Source organism: Anolis sagrei, chromosome 4 (assembly GCF_037176765.1).
Source record: "Anolis sagrei isolate rAnoSag1 chromosome 4, rAnoSag1.mat, whole genome shotgun sequence".
NCBI classification, from domain to species: domain Eukaryota; kingdom Metazoa; phylum Chordata; class Lepidosauria; order Squamata; family Dactyloidae; genus Anolis; species Anolis sagrei.
Genome location: NC_090024.1, coordinates 54,491,910 through 54,513,166, shown reverse-complemented (window position 1 = coordinate 54,513,166; position 21,257 = coordinate 54,491,910). Strand labels below are relative to the sequence as shown.

General features: G+C 38.5%; 1 protein-coding gene across 5 annotated transcripts in view; it reads left to right on the top strand.

Moving 5' to 3' along the window:
- ASXL3 (ASXL transcriptional regulator 3) overlaps positions 1-21,257 on the top strand; it is a 145,902-nt gene that overhangs the window by 23,780 nt on the left and 100,865 nt on the right. For 3 of the 5 annotated variants that reach the window (XM_060775237.2, XM_060775235.2, XM_060775236.2), the window contains exon 2: positions 9,203-9,285. In XM_060775237.2, coding sequence (XP_060631220.2) covers positions 9,203-9,285 — 83 coding nt within the window. Of the gene's footprint in view, positions 1-7,500; positions 7,564-9,202; positions 9,286-17,796; positions 17,852-21,257 lie in introns of those variants that run through there. The other 2 variants (XM_060775238.2, XM_067467432.1) reach the window with 2 other exon arrangements.

Genomic DNA, 21,257 nt, shown 5'->3' with positions numbered 1-21,257 from the left:
CAAAAAATTATAAAATCTAGCTTCCCCCAAGCACCAGAAATATACCTATTAGGAATCATAAACATAAAATTAGATAAGAACCAAGAAAAAATACTCTTTCTGCTAAGTACAGCAGCAAGAATGCTCCTTGCCAAAGTCTGGAAACTAAACGTAATTCCAAGTCTGGAAGAATGGTGCCTGAAAGTATTAGACATAATCCAAATGGACGCCCTCTCGCAGAGACTAAAAGGAACAAATAAATGTACAAATTGGTCGGGATTTAGAGAATACATAAAAACTAAAGAGCTCCCTTTACAGATATATCTGTCTAGCATCTGAAGAAAAAGACCACAAAATCTTCGTCGGCTTTGAAACATAGAAACAACGGGAGATGAAGATTTCCAGAAGACTAACGGGAAGCTACTGCAGCCCCCCCTCCCCCCTCCTCCACAACCTCGCATCACCCCCAACCCCCACGCCCCATCACAGTGTTTCACTTACCTACCCTCTTACATACCTTACCCCTACCCTACCCCTACCTACCCTACCATATACTACCCTACCCCAATTGCTGTATTTATGCAAAACTTCAATAAAAATTATTTATATATATATAAAAAAAGAAAACCCTTTAACATGTCTTTTAAAAATGAAAATAACTCACCTAGTCACCATTTCCACCAAGAGAAGGGGGGCAGGAGCGATTTTCCTCCAGCCCCCCTTCTCTTGACATGTCATTGGTATGAGCCAGGATGACTCTAGAGAAAGGAAAATGCTATCCAGGTGAGTTCTTTTCCTTTTTTAAAGACTTTCTAACAGGATTTCGGGAGGGGGTGGCTTTCTTGGGCTTCTTAGGCTCCAGGAATCCAAGAAACCTGAGACAGATGTGTAGATGGGAACTGGAAATTGCGCAGCATAATCCCATCCCATCAACACAGCCCCTGCACCTGGAAAGACCTGGGTTTTCTGGAAGACCTGGGTCTTTCCAGCAGACATATTACCTTGGCACATAGCAGGGTTTTCCTGCTTTGTGCCAAAAGCCTTTGTTTTTCCCTGAACCATTGTCTGGACGCCCCAGGGCAAAATGTGGGAGGGCGCTGTCTGGATGCAGCCTTAGAAGAGTGGGGTGTTTGGAATGACAGTGGCCTAACTTTTCTGTGCTCATGTACATTCTAGTTTATGCTCTCACCACTCCTTCCTTTCTATGAATGGTCTTTCCCCCTCTCCATTATCACCAGCTGACCACTATGTAAATTCTGATTTTAATTTTTAAAATGTATATGCCACAATATATATTTATATACTGTATATGAGGCCCCTAGAATAATAAGAAATGCAAAAGGAAATCACTGTTAATAACTCATTCTCCAATTGACCACCTTAAAAATCAAATTGCCCCCCTGTGAGGCGTGGGCCCCATGTTGGGAACCAGGGTTCTAGAATATATATTGTGACATAAACAAAGAAGGGCTGTCCAAGGCGACACCAGCATCTGTCTTTGGGTGCATCTGCACTGTAGAAGTAATGCAGTTTGACACCAATTTAACTTTTCTGGCTCAATACTATGGAGTCATGGGATTCTTAGTTTCAACAGTGATAGCACTCTGGCAGAGAAGGCTGAAGACCTTGTAAAGCTGCAGTCTCCATGATTCCCTAGCATTGAGCCATGGCAGTTAAACCAGTGTTGAACTCCATTAATTACACAGTGTAGACACACCCTTTATCTGCATAGAAGACTGCTTGGATCAGTTAAATGGGGAAGGAGCAATGTTAAGTATCTCAGATCCTTGTGTCCTAACTGAAGTTTCATGGTCTTCACATACAAACCCAAACAGCTGCTAGGCCTATACCAGGAACCTAACAACAACCATCATACCATATATTCTGAAAATAGAAATCTGAAGTGACCTCCAGTCAAATAGAATTTGCAAATGGAGCAATGTCGTTTCTACAACTTAGGCAGCTGCTCCCCCCCCCACCCCATTATGATCCTCAAAGATATTAACCAATACAAGCGGAATGAAAAAGGAAACACTTCTACATTGGTACCAGGAAGCAAGGAATAATCTTGGTGATCTTTATTTCAGTTTACCTTTTTCTTGTATTGTACTTCAGTTATACCTTGACATGGATAGCAAACAATGACTTTACTATGAGCTTTTCAAAGACGTTCCAATTCCATTCTTCATAGTTCACTAGCGGTACATAGTAGTATTGACTGCAATACATAACATGTCATGTTTTGTGAATTAAATGAATTTGTACTGAAAAAACAATTCTGAGAAATAATTATTAATAATATTTTATGTGGTACAGCTTTATAAAAATGGCATAAAATCTTCTTTTTCAATTTTCATATTTTCTGCTCCACAGATATTTATTGTGTTAAAAATGCATGACTGGAAGTAAATTACATTGAAGACAGGGATTTGTTGAGTAAATAGTTAGGATTCAAGCAGCAATTCTATTTGTTTGTTTGTTTGTTTTGTTCCTTGCTTGAAATTATATTCCATCTTTCTCCCAAGATTCAAGGAATGCCCAGGTCCTATCTTTCCACACCACATGAAAATAGTTGGTTTGGGGTTTTTAAAAACCTGGGCTACTGTATTTAATTTTCAAATTCATTGAACATCCTACATATCAAATATAACTCACTTCTTTACTCCCATTTGGTATATTCTTCATCATGTGCTAGCAAGGAATTAGTGAGAAGAATTCTTTTTCTTAAATCATAGTGCTTCTACTAGTGTTTGTGTTGAAACTGGATAAGGGCCAATAAAATGGGTTCAGTCTAAACAAGGCGTAGGTACTTGCTGTGAGAAAGATACCCACTTGGTTCTGGAGGTGCTTGTCTTCACTTTAAATCAGAGTGAGGAACATAGGGTGCTCCAGATACTGTTGAACAGGAAGTTCCAAAACCTTTGGTGGCATAGTCAGTAGTGAAGAATGCTGACCATTGAGTTCTATTGTTAGAAGGCTGCATGATTCCTACCATTTCCTAAAGGTTCGGGTCTGTAGGTTTGATGTGTCCTTAGATATTTTGTTATTACTGCAGGTCTCAATGGCATTGGTGGTTCAGATAGAGTGTCCTTTATTGACTACCTTTCTATCTGAACATTTGCACAGAAATAGCCTTGCAACTGTTAAGCACATGCTGGCAATCTCGTCTTGCATGATTACCTTAGGAAACAATCTTCGGGAACTTCGAAGTAAAGTACACTGGATTGCTAAATTAACCTTGTTGATATAATTATATTATGGCAGTACTTTGTCACCTGTCAGTCCATTTCTGGGCCTAGTTGGAAAGTACTGGTGTTATAAAGAACAGGAGGCCTAGTTTTTTGAAAGAGCATCTAATCTCTTAACATAACAATTAGGGACTAAATTAAATGAAGCAGATCACTCCAGGCAAAGGGACCTTTTCAGTGATTGCTCCCTTTTTGTAGAATGCCTTCTAAAGAAAGATTTATCTGACATTTGCATTACAGTTGTAAGAATTGTAATAGTGCTTTTAGATCTTCTACTGTTAGTTTTACTGTAACTTTATTTGCTGCAGTGTTTTTTTTACTCGTACTGATGTTGTCTATCTATCTATCTATCTATCTATCTATCTATCTATCTATCTATCTATCTATCTATCATCTATCTATCTATCATCTATCTATGATTGTTGTGGTTGTTAAACACACAGGATTTCAGTAAATCCTAAATGCAATCATTAGTCTGAACTTTAATAGAATGAGTCAGTGAAATTTACATTAATGTTCATTTGCCAAGTTCCCATTGATTCATTGGGTCTATTATAATTGGATTTAGGCCATATTGCAATGTATACTGCCTAAGGAATTCAGGTTATTGTGTGGTCTAAAAGCGTAACAAATAAATCATACAATACAGACTTTGTTTTACTGATCAAACCACATGCATGAAGGTTTGGAAAAGATAAGTTCTTCTGATCAAGCATTTCCAGAAACTGTGTTTTGAGAATATTTATGCAGCATTGCCTGGAATGATGTAAATTCTGTTGTTTATGACTTGAATGAAACAAAGTTTCAATTAATAATGCCTACAGTCCTGAAAAAGTGATGTTTCACCCCATGTTCCATGTGAAATAGATCAGATTTGATTACTGTGTGATCAAACATTTGAATCTACAGTATATAGCACAAAAGACAGATCGATATACTGATAGTTTTGCTCTGCTTCAATCCATATCTTTCTATATATTTTTTATTTTTATATGTATCAATTTACTATATTTCTACATACAAGTTAGAAATACTAAAATCAACAATAAAATTTTAATAACAGAGAAAATGGAGCATTTAAACATTCTGAATGAAGTAAAAAGGTATGTTCAATATCATGTAAGGGAATTTACCATTAATTTCAACAGAAGAAGTTGCCACCTCATCACACTGGGGTTGTTTTGTCCCTTACCATACTGGGGCCCCTCTTCGGAGACAGATCTAGATGCACCCCATCCCTTCTGTGGGTGAAGTGGCGAGGAAGTGTTGCATGGTAGCTTCCTCACCACTATGGTGAGAATTAGTCTTTTGGGTAGCTCTAATGAAGCAACCCAGGTTTTTCATGGTTTCCCCCTTCTAATGAGGGAAATGGCAACATGCCAACACGCCTTGCCATTCTTTCCCCTGTCTGATGGGCAGATGAGGGAAGCAACAGGGCATCAACACGCCTTGCCCCGATGCCCCCATGTGATGGAGGAAGGAGGGAGGTTGCATGGCTTGCGCACCTGCTCTTTGAATTGGGCCCAGAAACTCATCGGCAGCCAGTAGAGCTGCTTTAATAGGGGTATGGTATGCTTCCACAGACACACATACCACATGTGTGTCTGTGGCTACATTTGTTTAGAGTCCTCATCAGCTATTTTGGGATTTTAACATTCACACATACACTGGAGCAGTCAACACCAGCATATAGGAATGCTGTCACGTGTTTTCCTTGAATGAAGAGATATAGAGTCATACAAATATATCAAATTTTTGGCCAAAATCAGGTTTTAAGTTCATCTTTTTAACAAGTGTTTTTCAGTTGTTAATGCAAATCAGCATATATTTTCCTTAAATGTTATTTAGCCGCCACCCCTTTTATCCCAGTTTCTTCTGCATTTTAGGATCTGTGTAGAAGGGTCCTTAGAATCTGCATTTATTTTATATTCTAAATTGGAACTATATTTTCCTGCTGTGTATGACACTACTATAGTAGTAGTTGAAAATACAAGTAAATAGCTGGTGTGAGTTATAAAGTAGTGTGAGCTATTTCTACACAGTCAAAATAAAGTAGACTCATCAATCAGCTGCTGAAGGGAATCCACACAATGCAGAACTATTGAATCTATCCATTAATCTGGATCAACAGAACATGAGACTTGTTCTAGGAAGCTCCAGAGTAATCCTACAGTTTTGGAAATGTGGATTTACCATACTATCAGCAAATCCATCAGTATCATTGCCAGCAAGTAGTTCCCTGGCAGAGGCTTGCTACATCTCATTGAAGATGCTTGTGGGCAATTATCCTGATGTGCCATCAGCCTGGCAGGCCATATGGATAACCCTGGAGCCTTTTAAACCAAATTTATCTAGTAGATTGTAGACACAGCCCTTGTCTGGCAGATTCTTGTACAATCCTGAAATCTCTTGACCATAGTAACATGAGCTTAACTTGTAGCAGTTAAACTTTTCTTTGCAGTAGTATTGCTGTTGTTGTTCATTCGTTCAGTCGTCTCCAACTCTTCGTGACCTCATGGACCAGCCCACGCCAGAGCCCCCTGTCAGCCGTTACCACCCCCAGCTCCTTCAAGGTCAGTCCAGTCACTTCAAGGATGCCATCCATCCATCTTGCCCTTGGTAGAAAAGAGTTGATTGCAAGAAGTACAGATCGATGCTTGTTATATATTAACTATCTGGTGGGATGACTGCTTCACATGAGGTGAGCATCAAAAGAAGTTGAAGTGGTTGGATGGATAATGATGGGGAGAACTAACAATCATGGAAGATAGAGTCTCCATTTTTGCATTACCAAAAAGGAAGGTAAAAATCATAATTTTATCACAGCTTGCACATTTTAATACACATGCAACTTTAGAAATAAATACTATATTACTAAATAATTATAATTTCATAAAATGAATACTGTGACTGTGACATGTCTGTTTTCTCAGTCTATTTTCCAGGTATAAGTTGTTTAAGACAACTTCAAATTCTCCATTCCTTCTTTTCCTAATTCCTTTATGTTATCCATGTTGAAACTGTACTAGGCCTGGACAACCCTTCACATATATATCATAAGATAATGCAGGTCAATGCAGTTAAATGCATTATATGAGTCTACATAGATCATATAATGCAGATTCAAACTGGATTATATGGCAGTGTTGTTGGTGCCTAAGTGAGAATTATCCACAGTGCTATAGGGTAAACTGGTTACTCTCTATGGAAATATATTCTTGGATATAGATTCTTTGGTTTTAAATTGCTTGAAGGTAATTTGGATTATGATTATTGATTGTGATCTGGACAAAATGTGTTGAGCAGTTTCTGTCTGTTATCAGTAATCAACCTCCCTGTGTCATTTAAGAGAACTTCACATTTTTCCCCTTTCTGAGTGGCTTTTTAAAAACATATCTCGTTTTAGATATGTTAAAATCTAGGATAGATGGTACTAATCACTAGTGGGAGCTAAGGAGACAGAGTATTATACCAGCTGGTAAATCACATTAAGGATAAAAATGTGAACTTGGACTATAACAACAATTTCAGCCTCCCTTTCAGCCTTGCTGTAATATTTATCTTCTGCTTAACTTCTCTTTCATAAGTAAGATGTTAAGCTGCAGATATTTTAATTGTGCATGAAAACTGTAATGCAGGATGTAAGGCATGGCTGTTCTTTCCAAATAATACAGTTGTCTCCTGAATTTAAAAATATTCAGAATCACAAAATATTTGTCTCTTGCTATGTGGAAACTGTGTTATTCCCTTAGCTGCTTTGCCAATAAGTTTGGTGAACAAAACTAATGAATTCAGCATGATGGTTGAAAGCCCAGCCTACACTGGAATATGTGGAAAGCAAAGAGATAGACACAATGGGCTACTTTTTTCTTTTTCTTTTTTTTTTCCTTTTTGCTTTTTTATTCTCAGTCTTTCTAATATATTCAGCATCCTGGAACATCATTGCATCCTGCCCTGTCTGTTCCTTATTGTGGTCATTGTGATTCTGCCTTGTAGTTTGACTAAAATCTTTGTGTTGCATATACTGCTGTCAGCTTTGTTTGTGCTGTGTCTTTTGTAGCGATGACCTTTTGTGTCCATCTTTTCATCTGCCCATTGTTTTCTCTCAGTTCAGAGCAGCTCATTCCCTCCTCCTCTCTCTTCTAAGGTCAAGGTGGACATGAAATTTCCATCCAACCTGTGCTGTAGCACCTGATGTGAGCACTTCCTATATAGAATAGGCTGTGATGTTGTAGAGAAGGGGACAGGGCTACCCAAATTCTCTCAATTTCAGGGAGGAGCTGCCCAGGTGTGCTGAGGGCCTGTACACAGGAAGAGAAACAGGGAGTCCTCCACAGTGAGTAACCCCACCTTGAAGTGTTCCCAATATCCATCATAGCCTTCTCCAGTTCAGTATAGTTTCCCCTTTTGAAGTCCATTCAGTTTAAACTCTGGAATATTTCCAGTTCAGTTGAGTTTCTTGCCTTCTTGCCTTATACCTCACGTTGTCATCCTCCTCCTTTTTGTTTTAAATAAAGTTTTATTCTTTCAAAAACTTTTTGAGGTCCCACATCACCTTTAATTGGGTATTGCTTTGTACACAACAAATATTTGGTGTTATATTTTATCTGAAGTTAGCAGGAATTGGGACACTAATAAGGCATGCTGAAATGCTAAGTAGAAATACTACACAAAAGATTAAGATGGGCTGATCTACCATGTCTTGGATTAGAAAGGGGAGGACAGGAAATGTAGGCTTCAACTTGAGAATGAAAGTCTAAGCTTGCCTAGCTAAATGAAATAGTATGTAAGATACAATATTGTTGCTGCCAGTGTTTTTGTTTTATTTAAAAAATATATAATCATCCAGTATTAAATTGTGTTACCTATGATTTCATTAAGACTTTTATTTCTAGAGTTCTTCTCACGTTTATATTTTGATGATCTTATAGTTTAGTGTGGATGCTGTGTGGAATTATCTTTGAGCCATTGCTAGTTTAGTGTGTTATAGCACAACAGGCTTGCAAAGACTAGACATGATGCACATGAGGGCAACAGTTATGATGTCTGGAAAAGGTGTTGTCTAACAGTGGTACTTCTTTGAGCAAGTTGGAAGCATTCCCTGCTATAGTTATTTGTGTTCACTAATTTTTGGTCCACCACAATTTGTTTCAAAATAGACGGTTGTACTAATGGCCATTGTGGCATTCAATTAGGTTATCACAAAAGCAATTTTGGACTGTTTGAATATATGTTCTGAATGAATGGCCTATTTCTCAAGTAGATGTGCATGCTCCAATAGCATAATAATATCCATAGAGGTCATGATTACTGTCACCATGGCCTTTGTTGGATCAGTTACATACCTGAATAAAGTCGTGTGTTAACTGGGGAGAAAGGCATGAACAAGTATCTGGAAAGGACAGTGAAGGAAGTAGAAGCCTTCATTCTCACTAAGCAGAACTGTTGTGTATATCAACAGGGACCCCTTCATAAAAGGCAAAGGAATGGAAAACTGAGCTGAACTGGAATGTATATTTCAGCAACAAGTTACAGTGTTCTTCTAGTTTTCCCCCATGCTTACTCATATTGCTAAATTTTGAAAAATATTATGCTGTTTTCCAAGGCCAGTCAATAGCAAATAGATTTTTAAGAAAGATATTACGGACATATTTTTTCAAGCAGCACCATATGTTATTCCTCTTATTCTACCATCTCTAAATAATTGCTTCTTTCATTTATAATCTTAAATGGGATCCATATTTCTACTTCTTTGCCATGTAAAGATTCTCTCATACATTTCACTAGTTGATGCCCATGATTATCTGCTTGGCTTGTTGTAAGCTATTGTTCTTGTTTTGCAAATAGACAACCCCAGCTTTCAAGGACAGCTTTTGATTTTTTAACAAAATATTGTACAAAATATATGATGATAGAGTTTTTGAAACATCTGCAGTAATTACTTTTTGCCTTCTTACACGTATATTTATTTTTAGGCACTGGAAAAACATCCCAATTCACCAATGACTGCAAAGCAAATACTGGAAGTAATTCAGAAAGAAGGGCTGAAAGAAACAAGGTCAGTATTTTAATGGGATTTTAAACTAGCTTGCATGTGGCAATTTTTTTTGTTGGTATAGATATACTGTTCATAATACAGTAAGTAGAATATTGGTTATGACCCTAAATATCTCACTGATATTGCATATAGAAGAACTGCATGTTAGAGATGTAAATCTTTGTTTAATCCATGTTTTTGTACACTTTTCAGTGATTGCTGACCATTTCAGATCTTTGGGAAAAGTTTGTGTGTAAAATAATTTTTAACGAAAGACAATAAAATTGTGTTATGTGTGTGTGTGTGTATAAGTTTCGCTCCTGATCAAAAATGTGCTGGATGTTTTACTCTTGTCACAGACAGAAATCTCTTAGAGAAAAGTTAGAGAAAAGAAAGTGAGATCAAAAGAACAACATAGCTATAAAACTATGTACATTTACTTGGAAATAAACTAACTGAAGTAAATGAGATTTACTTTTGAATAAATATGCATCGAATGTTGCTGTAGGGCACTACAGCTTATTTCTTCTTAGAGTGAAAAACAATTTATAAAATTAGTTTCTGGTACATTTTTTCTGTAGTGCAGACAAAGGAGGACCTAGGAAAAATGAAGTTGTGGATATCTTTGAAATGAGCCTTATTTAATACCTTTTAAAGCATTATTATGTGGTTGTAGATATAAAATTATAAAGAACGGTTGCAAGATTTAGACTTCAAGAACAGATCATAGCTTTGTAACCAAATGGAATTGGTAGGAGACGCTTTGGTCCATGTGTTGTAACCCGAAACAGTGGTTGAGTGAAAGAGGCTTGAAAGCATTATATGGTCCAGGAGAATATGAACTTCATTCATTTTGGATGGTTCAATCCCATGGGTGAATTGGGGGGGGGGGCAATGTATTGGTTGATAATTGGCATAGCATGTGGCATAAGACAATGTGTTAGTTGGTATGTATCTATTACCAATGCATTGATCAAAAACAGAAGATAAGAAACTGCTGTATAGTGAATCATCCACCATTCAGTATATTGATTACAATGGATTGTGATAGCTCTCAAAAGTTTTACACAGGAATTTTGCCCAGCCCTCCACAGAGATGTGGAGTATTTAATCTGGCATGTTTTCCATATAGAGCATATGTCTCTGCCATTAAGCTACATCAGTGAACAAGGGGAATGGACCATTTCCTCCTCTCTATAAGCTCCTGTCTGAGAACTGAACCCAAGGCAGGAAGAATCTTTTTCTTCTCAAGTGGGAATTTTGTTATTTTCAATAGGAGTAACAGCCAGATCAGATTATGGAATCTGTAGAAGACTACCCCCCCCCCCTCCACTTGAGACTTTGGAAGGTTACACCCAATTCCTTTCTCACTCCTGCAAGAAAATCAATATTTCAACTCCCTCCATTGAATGTGGAAACTTTTTGCCATGTTTTGGGAACTTCCTAGATAGCATTTGGGATAATTTTTGAAAATTGACCCTTGGAGAGTTCACGTGGGTTCAAGCATGGTAGATATGCCATCCAAACACCTAAAGGTAATTTGGGGGCATTTGGGAGCAAAAAGGGTTTTGACCTCAAGAGGCCACAAACATGGTCCTGGAGGATCCACATGCAGCTCACAGGCTGTGCTTTGCTCTAGATCAAAAAGTCAACATAGTGAAGCCAGTGGCTGCAAAATCTGAGTAGGATTAAAAGAAGACCCAAAGGACATGTTACTTCGATACTTGAGACATCTCCTTGGTAATCTTCATATGCTCTGGCTCAGTGGGTAGTAGAGTGGTCTTATATAGCTACTTTGAACAGGAGGAATAAAAGGTTGCAATGGTCCAGTGTTTACCTCTAGAATCTAAAGACCAATTCTCTGCCCACCAAGAAGCAGGCTATTTGAAACCCATTTGAGGGTCTTTGTAAAATGATAAGCTCGGAGTGGCAGATCTTTTCCACTGTTAAAGTCCCCCCTTTTATCCAGAGGAAACTAACAGGCTGAGTGTATATATTGCACTTAAATGTTTTCTAGTAACATTTTCTAAGAAGAAAATAATGGAGTGACAGTCATTCACAGTATGTAATCATGCAATTTACTTGTACACTGGACAGGTGTGTAATAAAGTATAAGAAATGAGTGCCTGGAGAGAGATGGTCATAGCAAGGAATTGCAATAATGTTATGTGGAAATGTAGATCAAAAGCTCCAGAGGTTTTAATATATAGTGAGTATTGGTACATCACTGCCACCAATTGCAAGAAACCTGAACAGAGGAGGAGGGAGTCCAGCAAGTGGATATGGAATGTAGGTACTAAGATACACACATAAGCAGAAAAGAAAATGAAATGTTATGCAGCAATCATTTCAATTGTTTTCTACTATTTTCTACAATAAGGAATATGTTGTTTTTCATTTTTTTCCCTTCCTTTGTCATATGTAACTACTGAATTCTGGCTTCTCTAAATATTCTTATTCTTCAGGTTATTAAATAGTACCTCTTCATTGTCAGATTTCCTTGATCATATTTACCCTTACAGATTATTGCACTATAAATTGTTCTAGGAAAAGAATGAGTAGAGGAGTAAATGGCCAAAACCTAAGTGATTGGAATACAACAAGAAGAAAAAATAAACTGTCTTTAACAATGTTTTTCAAACATAGTTGGATTTTTTTCGAGGGGGGAAAACCACAGCTCAAGAGGGAAAAACCTAGTGCAGCAAACATAAATGGCCCATTCAGCTCTGTAAAAAATAAAAGATAAAAATCAATGCGGTGGAAAAGCATAAACTGCCTCTGACAACTTAGAAAGGAAAAACTGTTTACTGCTGCATGAATTGTACAATGGTGCAATATGTATTGTGTTGTAAACCTGTATACAAATGTATCTATAAAGTTCAGCACCTCCTTTAACAAAAACTGAAAATAAATTGAGTTACTATATATTTCTGAAGGCAAGGTTGAACTGAGAGATTTATTATTTCAACGGAGAAACAAAGCACTAGTGTTCACATTAGTTTTTGTTATTATTGCTGTGATATTGCTTTTCTACTATCTGTTGGAATCATAGTACAGTGGAGGTCGTTATACTGTCCAGCCATGTCATTTTTTCATGACCAAGGATACATTTAGAACACAATTTTTAAAAAAACATGAAGATAGGTAAAGGTTTCCCTTTGACATTAAGTCTAGTTGAGTCTGACTCTGGGAGGTGGTGCTTATCTCAGTTTCTAAGCTGAAGAGCCGGCACTGTCTGTAGACACCTCCTAGCCTGCATATGTGCAACATGCTGCCATAGAAACATAGGCCTGGTGAATGTGCAAGGAGATTGGGCTGCCCCTCATGGAATAGGTCTTCTACTACTTTCTTGGTCAGAGAGGTAGGAAAAAGAGGGCAGGAGGGAGGCACACAAGGAGGGAGGGAGGGAGGGGGAAAGAAAGAAATGAAAAGAAGGGGAGGTAGGAAAATGAAGGAAGGGAGAAAAGAAAGGGAGAGAAGGATGGAGGGAGGGAGGAAGACAGGAAGGAAAGAAAGGGAGGAGAAATAAAGGTAGGGAAAAGACAGGGAAAGAGGGAGGGAGGAGAATGAACGAAAAAATTCAGAAAGCATGCTGTAGTGGTTTTTACCATCCTCAGAGGAAGACAAAGACAAATCCCCTTTGAATTTGTATTAATAGGAATATTATGTGATAGGATCACCCTAAGTCTGAAATGACTTGAAGGCATGCAGAAACAACAATCCTAATTACCTTGCTTGGGAAGCGGGGTTCTAAAAACTTATTTGTGGCCCTAAAAGGCTTAGCTTATCTCATTTTGGCCCAGTAGTACTTCGAAGTTGTGCAGGCCTGAACTACTCTTTCCAATGATTGATGAGAGCAGCACTTCCACACAGAGAGTTCTAGAGTTATGCCCAGAAAGAAGTCTCTTAAAATAAAAATACTCCAGAAATAAGATGCTTTGCACTTTCCATAAAGCTAACTGTAAAGCAATTCTCAGTTTCAGATAATGTACTTAGGTAGATCTCGAGATATGCTGGGACACAATTTTAAGTATGTTATTATGGAAGGAAAAGGTAATCCGCTAGTTGTTCAGGGTCATTTGGATGTGACCTAGTACTACTTCCTGCAGAATTGACCTCTCACATTTGTGTAGAAAGAAAGAAAGAAAGAAAGAAAGAAAGAAAGAAAGAAAGAAAGAAAGAAGCATCCCCTTCTTCGAGGAATCAATGCTGAGAAAACTATTGAGCCTATACTCTCATGAAAGGATTTTCTGATTAATTGGGTGTAGAAGTGATACCTGATACAGAATGTTAAAAGAGAAATACAGTGGTATGGAAATGCAGTAGCATAGTTGTTGTAAAGTTGATAGCTGTATCAGCATCAATAGAAACAAAACAATTAATTGCTTTTCCAATAGTGGGGAATAGAGGCATTGTAGTGGATGGGAGTTTAAGCTGAAATGTCCTTCTCGGTTGATTGTCACCTTGTCATGTTGAGGGGGCTTACATGTTCTAGTGAACCTGTGGGCAAAACCATTGGAGTCATGTCCTCCCAGGGGGTCTCCCTGGGCAGCAGAGCTGTAGGGAACCAGACCAAGCACAATCTGAAGACCTCAACAGCAGAGCAGGTGGACAATAACATGGTTACATGTTACAATGGCTGTGAAAGCAGACGAAGGCTGCAACAGGTGAGAAGCCACTGTTGTCATTTAAATCATATCACTGAATGGGACCCTCATTCTGTGAAGGCTGTGTTTGATCAGCTGTGCAATGCTCTCCACACATAAATCAAATTTGCTCACAGGTGTCTTCCAAGAAAAATGAAACCAAGCCAACAAAAGTCCTATGCCAATCAGCGAGTGGCGACGGGGGCAGACTTTGAAATCTGGAAGCACCTAGTCACAGACTGGCATGTTAACAATGGATATGGATTCAGTCACTTTACCTCAAGGTCTGAAGCAGTTGAGTAGTTCAGCAGTTATATCCATGACTGAGCAGCTTTTCTTAGGATCCACTCAGCTCACCCCCTATGGGGAGGGGGCTAGAAAAGGTGCCCTAAACATAGTTTGCCTCTCTTATCCCTGACTGGACTGCTGCATCCAGAGGTGTTACCTCCTTGCAGCCAAAAAAAAGTTGAATTTTGGAACGTGAAACATATGGACATTGTTGGACAACACAGACAGTGAATGTACTGAACACAGAACTACTATTATTGCAAGAGAGCTTGGGCTCCTTAACATCGACATAATAGCACTTCAAGAGACCTGGAGATCAGGAGAGGGACAGCGGAAGGGAAAAAAGGAAACTAGACCTTCTTCTGGAAGGGACTTCCTGGAGAAGAATGAAAAATACATGGAGTCAGCTTTGCTATCAGAAACAACCTGGTGAAGCATCTGTAAAAACCACCCATTAGCATTAATTAACAACTCTTAGCCCTCCAAATAAACCTTGCCAAAAACCAACAGGCAACTATCATAAGTGCCTACACATGAACACTAGACATCAAGGAAAAAAAATACTGTTAGCTGGACACCATCCTCCTGGGTGATTTTTATGCGACTTCAACTTGTGACCAGGGCCCATACAAAAAGGTGGGGTTGGAAACAGCAATCCAAATTGCATCCTGCTTCTCACTAAATGTATGGAAAACAATCTTGTCATCACTCTTCCACCAGAAAAACAAGCTTAAGACATCATGGAAGCACCCTCAATAAAAGCATTGGCATGTCTTAGACTATGTAATTATATGTGTCTGTGACCCATGTGATGTGCTTCTCACAATAGCCATGACAGGAACTGATGATTGTTGGACAAACCACAGGTTAATTCAATCCACAAGGATCATGAAGATCAACCCCAAATGTAGACTCCAGGGAAGAAATATAAGGTGTAAAACGTACACCCAAGCCCTTCTAGAGCCTTCCAAATGAGCCCTTCTCCAAACAACACTCAAGTATCATCTACCCATAGATCACCCTGAAAAGGTTGAGAAACACTGGAATAAACTGAAGACCTTCATCATCACAGCCTGTGAAGAAACTATTGGATACCAAACTAAGAAACATCAAGAAATGTCAAGACTCCACAAGCTCATTGAAAAATGTGGGCCACTAAGAAAATCTCAGCAGACTTCAAGGATGCCATCATCATTGCCCTTTTCAAAAAGGGGACCTACAAGCCACTTTAAGCACCATTGCAGAAGCATATGAAAAGCTTGGCCTCTCACTGAACACTGAGAAAACCATAGTGATCTTTCAGCAGGGAATTTGTACTGTTATATTTTTTGTGATGATTGTTTGTGTAGCAGGCGTCTAAGTGCGCCTTGCAGCTGTAAGCCGCCCTGGGTCCCCTTCGGGGTGAGAAGGGCGGGGTACAAGAACCCCAAATAAAATAAATAAATAAATTCCTTTGCAATATCAGGAATACAACTTAATGCTGTTAACATTAGAAATTTTGACATTTTCCACTACCTTGGCAGCTACATCTCCATAAAAGTTAACATCAACACTGAAATACAACACTTTCTGAGCTCTGCAAGTACAGCATTTCTTCCAAATGAAGCAGAGAGTATTTGAGGACCAGGACATTCATAGGGATACCAAGATGCTTATTTATAAAGGTATTGTCCTCCCGACCCTGTTATATGCCTGTGAAATGTGGACCACTTACAGACATCACACTCAACTTCTGGAATGATTCCATCAGTGTTGCTTCTGAAAATCCTGCAAATCTCTTTGGAAGACAAGCAGACAAATGTTAGCAAAGACCACCAGCATTGAAGTGATGATCCTTCACCATCAACTTTGCTGGACTGGCCACATGATCTGAATGCCCGATCACCATCTTCCAAAGCACTGTCTTCCAAAACACTCAACTCATGAATGGAAAATGGGCTGTTGGTGGACAGGAAAAGAGATTTAACGATTGACTTAAAGCTAATCTTAAAAACTGTGGTATAGACACCGAGAACTGGGAAGGCCTAGTATTCTAACTGGAGGTCAGCTGTTACCAACAGTGCTGTGGAATTAGAAGAGGCACGAATGGAGGGCGAAAGAGAGAAACGTGATAAGAGGAAGCGTGTCAAGCTAACTCTGAGCAGGACTGCCTTCCATATGGAAACCAATGTCTTCACTGCGTAAGAACATGCAGATCAAGAATAGTTCTTTATAGTCACCTGCTAACCAACCACCAAGACCCTACACTTAGAAGGCAATTGTACTTGAACTTGAGGGATCATTGATGATGATGATGATGAAGCTAAAGTTTTCCTTATCCCTTCCCTAGTGCAACTGCTGCAATCATCTCGCTATCTCCGACAGTATTCTGTAAATGTCCAATCAAAACTACTATTATATTTGGTGATGTTAGCTTTATTTATACCCCAGGAATACCTGTCTGCATATTTATCTTGGAGATGGGACTGAAGTTTAAATATGAAATTCATTTATGTTTCATATATACATTATGCATATAGCCTAAAAGTAATGTATACATTTTAAAAATCATTTTGTGCATGAAACAAAGAGTGCACATTGAACTATCAGAAATCCAAGGTATCACTATCTCAGGTTGGATGGCAAGAATATCAGGGCTTGGTTTAGTGGAAAACAAGCTTAGGAATAATGACACTGTTTGGATATATAACATCAAAAAGCTACTTGGTCTAAAGCAGAAGTGGGAGAAGTGAAGGAGGAGACATATCTGGCCAAGGTCATCTGGGGAGCTAATGTAGTAGTCTGTATTAAATAAAACAATGATGACTATGGATTGTTAACTCCCAGAGATGAAATATTTTACCTCAGTCATCTGTTTTCTGAATTATTCCAATTAGCCTTAGGACTTCAATATTGGTGTGATCATTTATCAGTCTCTGTGAGAAATGCAGAAATATGAATTGACACATATAAGCAGACTGTGTTTCCAAGTTCTAGCCTGAAAACTCTAAAAGTGACCACCAACTTGCTACAGATTTTGGAACTGCTGTCGGCTCACATTGGTTTAAAGATTTTCTTGTCTTATTATTTAGCAACCTTTTATGTTACCTCTTTCTGTGTACATAGGGCGATTTCATAGGACACATAGGGCAATTTTAAACCTCTAGCCAACAATGTGTTATCTGACCTCATATTTGTTCACTGTACTGTACTCATTTTTAACAGGCAAGGAGTTCGTCTCACTGCATTATCAATTTAGATGTAATTGTGCTTAGACATTTGAAATTATGTTATAGTTGTTCAGAATCAATTACAACAAGGGCCTGTCAGATTTTATGTGCCACAAATTTATCTCTCTCACATATTGTTGAAGCAGTCAGTCACTCATATGACTGATATTTTCCCTTATACCCTAGATATGAAGTGTAGCAGGGAGAAGATTAGAAACCAAAAATAAGACCAATTCAAATACAGATCCATATGTTAACATATCAACATAATCTCTGTTGGAAAGTACCGACACATAATAAATCTATATTGTCTGAGACACACATTTCAGGCTTTGTTTTTTGTTTTGTTTTTAAATATATTTCCTGCTGGGACAATCAGTTGTAAAAAGATCCTCATCTGGGCAACCCTCTTCTCTGTACCTGGAAGGAAAAACAACTTTTAAGGTAAACAGTTTTGGTGCCCTGGAAATTAATATTCTTTTTAATCTTACAAAAATGTGCTTGGGATGTGGAAAGAGAGTGCGAAGTTTAGATACACATTCTCAGTATCACAGGTATCTAAAACCTAGACAACTGCAGAATGGCTCTGGATAACAAAATAATGGTAGTTTGAAGATCACAGGTAGATCAAAAGTTATCCAGTCTTGCAAAATTTATCTGTGAGTACTTAGTGCCATATGGTTACAGAAAAGTGGGACCCCACCACTGGCTTTGGTTTACTTCCATTGTGACTTGCCACACTCAAAAAATTTCCTTTTGCAGACATTGAGTAATCAGAACAGTATTCACATTACTATAGTGTGATAAATAAATACTTAGTTTTTCTTTGAAGTTTCATTACCAACCTTCAGGTGGATGACACAGACAGAAAAAATGTTTCTAGTTGCCTACAGTGCACCTCTGCCTTTGCTGCACCCTCTGGATGCCTTGTACTTTGGAGGCAAAATTAAAGATCCACCTTATTCAGAGCCTAGAAATTTAAGAAGTTGGTCTCATTGCTGACTTGACACTCTGCTTTGAAGTTATAGTGGAAAAAAGCCTTCTTATTATGTTTAATACACTTCCTGCCTCTACTGTGCACCTGTATTCCCATCATGATTACAACACATGGGAAAGGGAGGTATATCCTTTCTTTCTCCAAGCCATTTTTGCTCTCTGCTACATAGGTAAGGTGGCATCATTGGTTCCAATAGTGGAGGAGCATTCATGGCAGGGTAGATTAGGGATTTTGATTTTCTATTATTAAAATGCTGTAAGCTTTCTCATAAAATTGTATAGTGCAAAAATAAGATTAATTTAAACAGTCAAAAATCTGAATAATTTTCACAGGCTAAAAAGATACCAAATTATTTCACCAATTAAATCAGAGGATTGGAACTGAAAGAAAAAGCCTCAAAGAGTTGTACAGTCAACACTCCACATTTACAAATGTAATTTTTGCAGATTTGATTATTTGTGGATTTGATTAAAATGCTATCACTAGGAATTTTTCAGTCCTCCAGTGCAGCTTTAGAGTCAACATGAGCCAGATGTTAACCATAGAGTCACACTAGAGGAACTAGAGATTCTTAGGACCTTGTCACACGCGCTGCTGGAATCAACCAGTATTGCCATGGATTGCGACGATCTAAGCGGTGCCCTCCCAGGAGGCATAGGGACTTTTCACCCCATGCCCTGCACCATCCTGACTTCCCCCCTACCTCATCACATGGGAAAAAGTCTGTTTAAGCCATAGTCCGCCACTGGCAATTTTTCAGTGGTAGCAGGGGTTTTTTTCTCTTCAGTTTGGCCTGGAAGTTCTTTTCTGGAGTGTAATAGGAGCCATCAGGCTCTGTGGCAAAGGGTCAAAAACCCGTTAAAAACCCCATCAAAAACCCATCACTGCCACCAATTTTTGCACCATGTGAAGAGGTCCTTAGAGTGCACCTCTTTAGGAATATCTATTACTTTCAGTGCAGTACTACGGTCAACTTCTGGTGGAAGCTGGAAGACGTAGAGCTTCCTAAATAGATGTTCTCAGAGGTTTAAAAAGGGTGTTTTTATTCATGTTTTTCCCACTTTTATAGGCATGGAGGGATGCTTCTTCCTTGGTGGCAAAATGAAGTCAATGCCAATTGCCACTGTACTTCCAAGGGGGAAAAAAAATCTCATTTGCCTTTGTACAGAGATCTTGATAAGTCTACCCTCACGGTTGCCAGCTATTCAATGAAGAAAAAGTTCAGACATACTAACTGTTACTTTCTGTATGTCCCTCAGAAAACAGAAAACATTCTTAAAGAATAACACTAAATTTAGAGATGAGAACTCCCCTTGCCCACTTCTTGACAGAGTTCAAGGTTAAGGATCAAGCCAAAGTTGATGCATGACACTGTTGAACTTTAGCAGCACTTCCAAAATCTTGAAAGAAATCTGAGGAATGAAGTGGGTTGGATAGTTGCCATGCTCTCCATGGCTAGCACATTTTTGTACTCCCGATTATAAACAGAATGCTGTTTGTGACTGTGTGTGAGGGTTTTTTTCATGTGTGTAGAAAGAACTGTTAGACATGACAGTTGTCAAGAATGTTTAAGATGTCTGAAAGCCAAGTTATGAACACTTGTTCCACTCTTGGTGGTCTTGGCTTCCAATTCTTCCTAAACAGTAAGCCACATAAGGAACTACATGGTGAGGCAGCATAACTTCCTTTTATTAAAATGTGCGCCATTCAGTCGGTTGAAGACGTAGCGGAGTGCTAGTGGTCTCGTTTGAGAGGCGGGAGTATAAAGTTTTGTCCTGACACAGTTCAGTCACCATCATGTGTTGGAACAGTGAGGAGCGTGCTTTTGCCGTTAAGGCCTATTTTTCGGGTGGATTTGGAGTGGCCGGCCTGCTCTCCAGATTTGGCCCCTTGTGATTTTTTTCTATGGGGTTTTTTGAAATCCCGTGTTTATGTGAACTGTCCAAGGACCCTACAAGATTTGAAGACCAACATCCAGGAAGAAATTGCCAACATAACGCCTACTATGCTGGCAAGAGTCATGACAAACACCAGAAATCGGTTTACTCAGTGTATGGAGAATGGGGGATGTCACCTACCTAATTTGATCTTCAAAACTACATAAAACAAAACTTTAGGTATGCGCCTACATTATAAAAATAAAAAATAAAAATTTCTGATTCATACAAAGGGTTTTATTAAGTTTTGAAAAAAGGAAGTTATGCTGCCTCACCCTGTAGCAAACCCCATTCAATATAGTGGGCCTTACTCCTGCAGTGGATTATATTAGGCATTCATTTTGTCGAGAGTAGATTGCAAAGACTGATTCATGCAATGCTTTTTGCAGCACTGGAGTCCTTGGGCAATCTGTTTGCATTGTTTCAGAAGTTTATATATATATATATATATATATATATATATATATATATATATATATATATATATATTTAAAGGTTATGTGTTAGAAATAATAAGGAATCACCACAGCAGTTTGTCATATGGCAAGACTGGCAAGATTTCCAGTCATTGAAGTGATTATCTGTTTTGGAATTTGGTGGTGCGACATCCAACACTACTGCTGTGGTAGTGTCATTTCTTTCTTATTTTTCTCTCTGAAATAATACATTTCCACAGAGCAGAGTTTTAAGGGAAAGAGGAGTGGAAAGAGATTGTCCTCCAAGTGTATCAGCAAAGGCAGCTTCTGACAGTGGAAACATAATGTTATATACTGGCTCATGAAAGTTGCAGTAGTAAAGATAATGTCTCTGTTTGTGTTCAGCTGTTGTGCTTTTTGTTTTGGACTAGTCCTAACCAGGGCTTTTCTTACTTCTGTGGTTTTAATGGGGCCCAGAAGCCATTGGCAATTGCACAACT